The sequence below is a fragment of the Aplysia californica genome, unplaced genomic scaffold (assembly GCF_000002075.1).
Source record: "Aplysia californica isolate F4 #8 unplaced genomic scaffold, AplCal3.0 scaffold00452, whole genome shotgun sequence".
NCBI classification, from domain to species: Eukaryota; Metazoa; Mollusca; class Gastropoda; order Aplysiida; family Aplysiidae; genus Aplysia; species Aplysia californica.
The window spans coordinates 423,404-425,269 of NW_004797722.1; the positions used below are offsets into that span (position 1 = coordinate 423,404).

Sequence of the window (1,866 nt, forward strand, 5' to 3'; positions counted from 1 at the left end):
GCCCAATTATAGTTGAATCATCTGCAAATTTTATCAACTTGATGTTACTGTTGTTTATTTGGCAATCGTTCGTGTATAGTGTGAATAAAACTGGTATATCAATTAATTTCGTTGCTCAGTAAATATGACTCACCTGCCCTCTATGAAGGACAAAATCATCCTGACCAGCGACACCAGGGCTATGATAAGTGAACCAAATGCAACAGAACCCAAGTGATACCTGCAGAGTCAATGAACAAAACCTTACATGTATAAGGTTAGACTGATTGTTAAAATAATGCACTCCCTCCCCCAGCCCCACCCACGAAAGCTTACATGACGTCATAACGAATCCAATATACCGGCTTGCTCAGTCCAACTTATCATTTTGCCCCCCCCCCCCAACTTAACACCCACCCACACTGAAAACATACAGCATTGCAGCCTATTAGGTATTCACCGCTATCATTCCCACGTTCCAACTGTACAGACAGCCAGATAGAGCCCCCTTTTCGCTACCTCAGAATTGCATAGTTCTGCATCTCCATTTTTTAAAGTTTAATTTTAGTACGGTTTTATGGCGCTCGCAACTGCATAAGGCATTATTGGCCTCTTTGAGTTACTAAGACCATGAGATTAGAAATCAAATGCTTTATCCGCTCTATATCAAAATCGTAAAATTATTTGGAGTCGTTTTAAAGATACTATTCAAATCAAAGAACTGCATACGAAATATCTTGAAGTTGTTGTGACATCAAATTTCTCAAAACTAGGTCCTGAGCAGATAAAGCTTTGCAATTCTGAGGTAGCAATTTGTCAGCTAAGTGGACGGAGGAGTTTAGAACACCTTTCCTTGGATACAGACAGAATCTACTGGAAAGAGTTTCAAATCGATCTATTAGTGTTTACATTGCTAGTCTGATGCCTTACCGCTCGACCGAGATACCCCTCTATGTCTATGAGTATGGAAGTAATTGTAATTATAGAAGGTGAACGCCCCCGTCGACCCAAGTTTAGATCAATTAAGAGGCAGGCTGTTTTAGCACTTATCTTTAAGAGACAATTATAAAGTAAGTTCAGCATTGTTTGGAGTAAAATCATATTATCTAGATCAACGTGAGTGTAACTTCGGAAATATATATATTTTAAATACGAGAGTGTGTCAAAGTCTTGGAAATGATTTTTAAAGACAGTTGACTTTGCCATGCAAGTAGGAAATTCTTTAATTATCACCTATTCCCAGTGGAAAGAACATTAGTACAGAGACTAATCTTTGTATGGGCTGTTTGACAGGCTTCATTAACCAAATCATAAAAGAGCAAAAGTAAAGGCTTAATAATTCCATGCATATCGTTAACAATACACGATACTTGGGTTTAAAAATAACTTCCTCTTTGAAGTCTTAGTTATTCTAAAGAAAAAATGAATAAATAAATAAATAAAACAAATAAAAACAAACAACTTAAAAAAACATTAAAAACAAAACAAAACAAGCAAACATAACCAAAAATTAACCAAAAAAATCTCATCTCCTCTCCCTCGTCCAAGTCAAAGGATAAGGGGATAAGATATAGAACCACTGCTCCAGCAACATGCTCACCTGATTAATCTCCCCACAGATGTCAACAGGGGATTATGTAGGGTTTTCTTGTCTCTGGAAAAAAATATGAATGTGATTTCTTTTACTTTCATTAACAAAGTGTAATAGTATGCTGAGAGAGAGGAAGAGAGAGGAAGAGAGAGAGAAAGAGAGAGGAAGAGAGAGGAAGAGAGAGGAAGAGAGAGGAAGAGAGAGAGAAAGAGAGAGAAAGAGAGAGGAAGAGAGAGAGAAAGAGAGAGGAAGAGAGAGGAAGAGAGAGGAAGAGAGAGGAAGAGAGAGGAAGAGAG

The 1,866-nt window shown here is 37.7% G+C and overlaps 1 protein-coding gene across 1 annotated transcript in view; it reads right to left on the minus strand.

Annotated features, from left to right (window-relative positions):
• The window catches only part of LOC101860593 (choline transporter-like protein 1), a gene marked incomplete at its 5' end in the record, with an annotated part of 25,537 nt that overhangs the window by 7,223 nt on the left and 16,448 nt on the right, over nt 1-1,866 (minus strand). Inside the window, 2 exon segments of the mRNA XM_005105114.3 lie at nt 134-220; nt 1,580-1,633. Of these exon segments, the coding sequence (XP_005105171.2) occupies nt 134-220; nt 1,580-1,633 (141 nt within the window).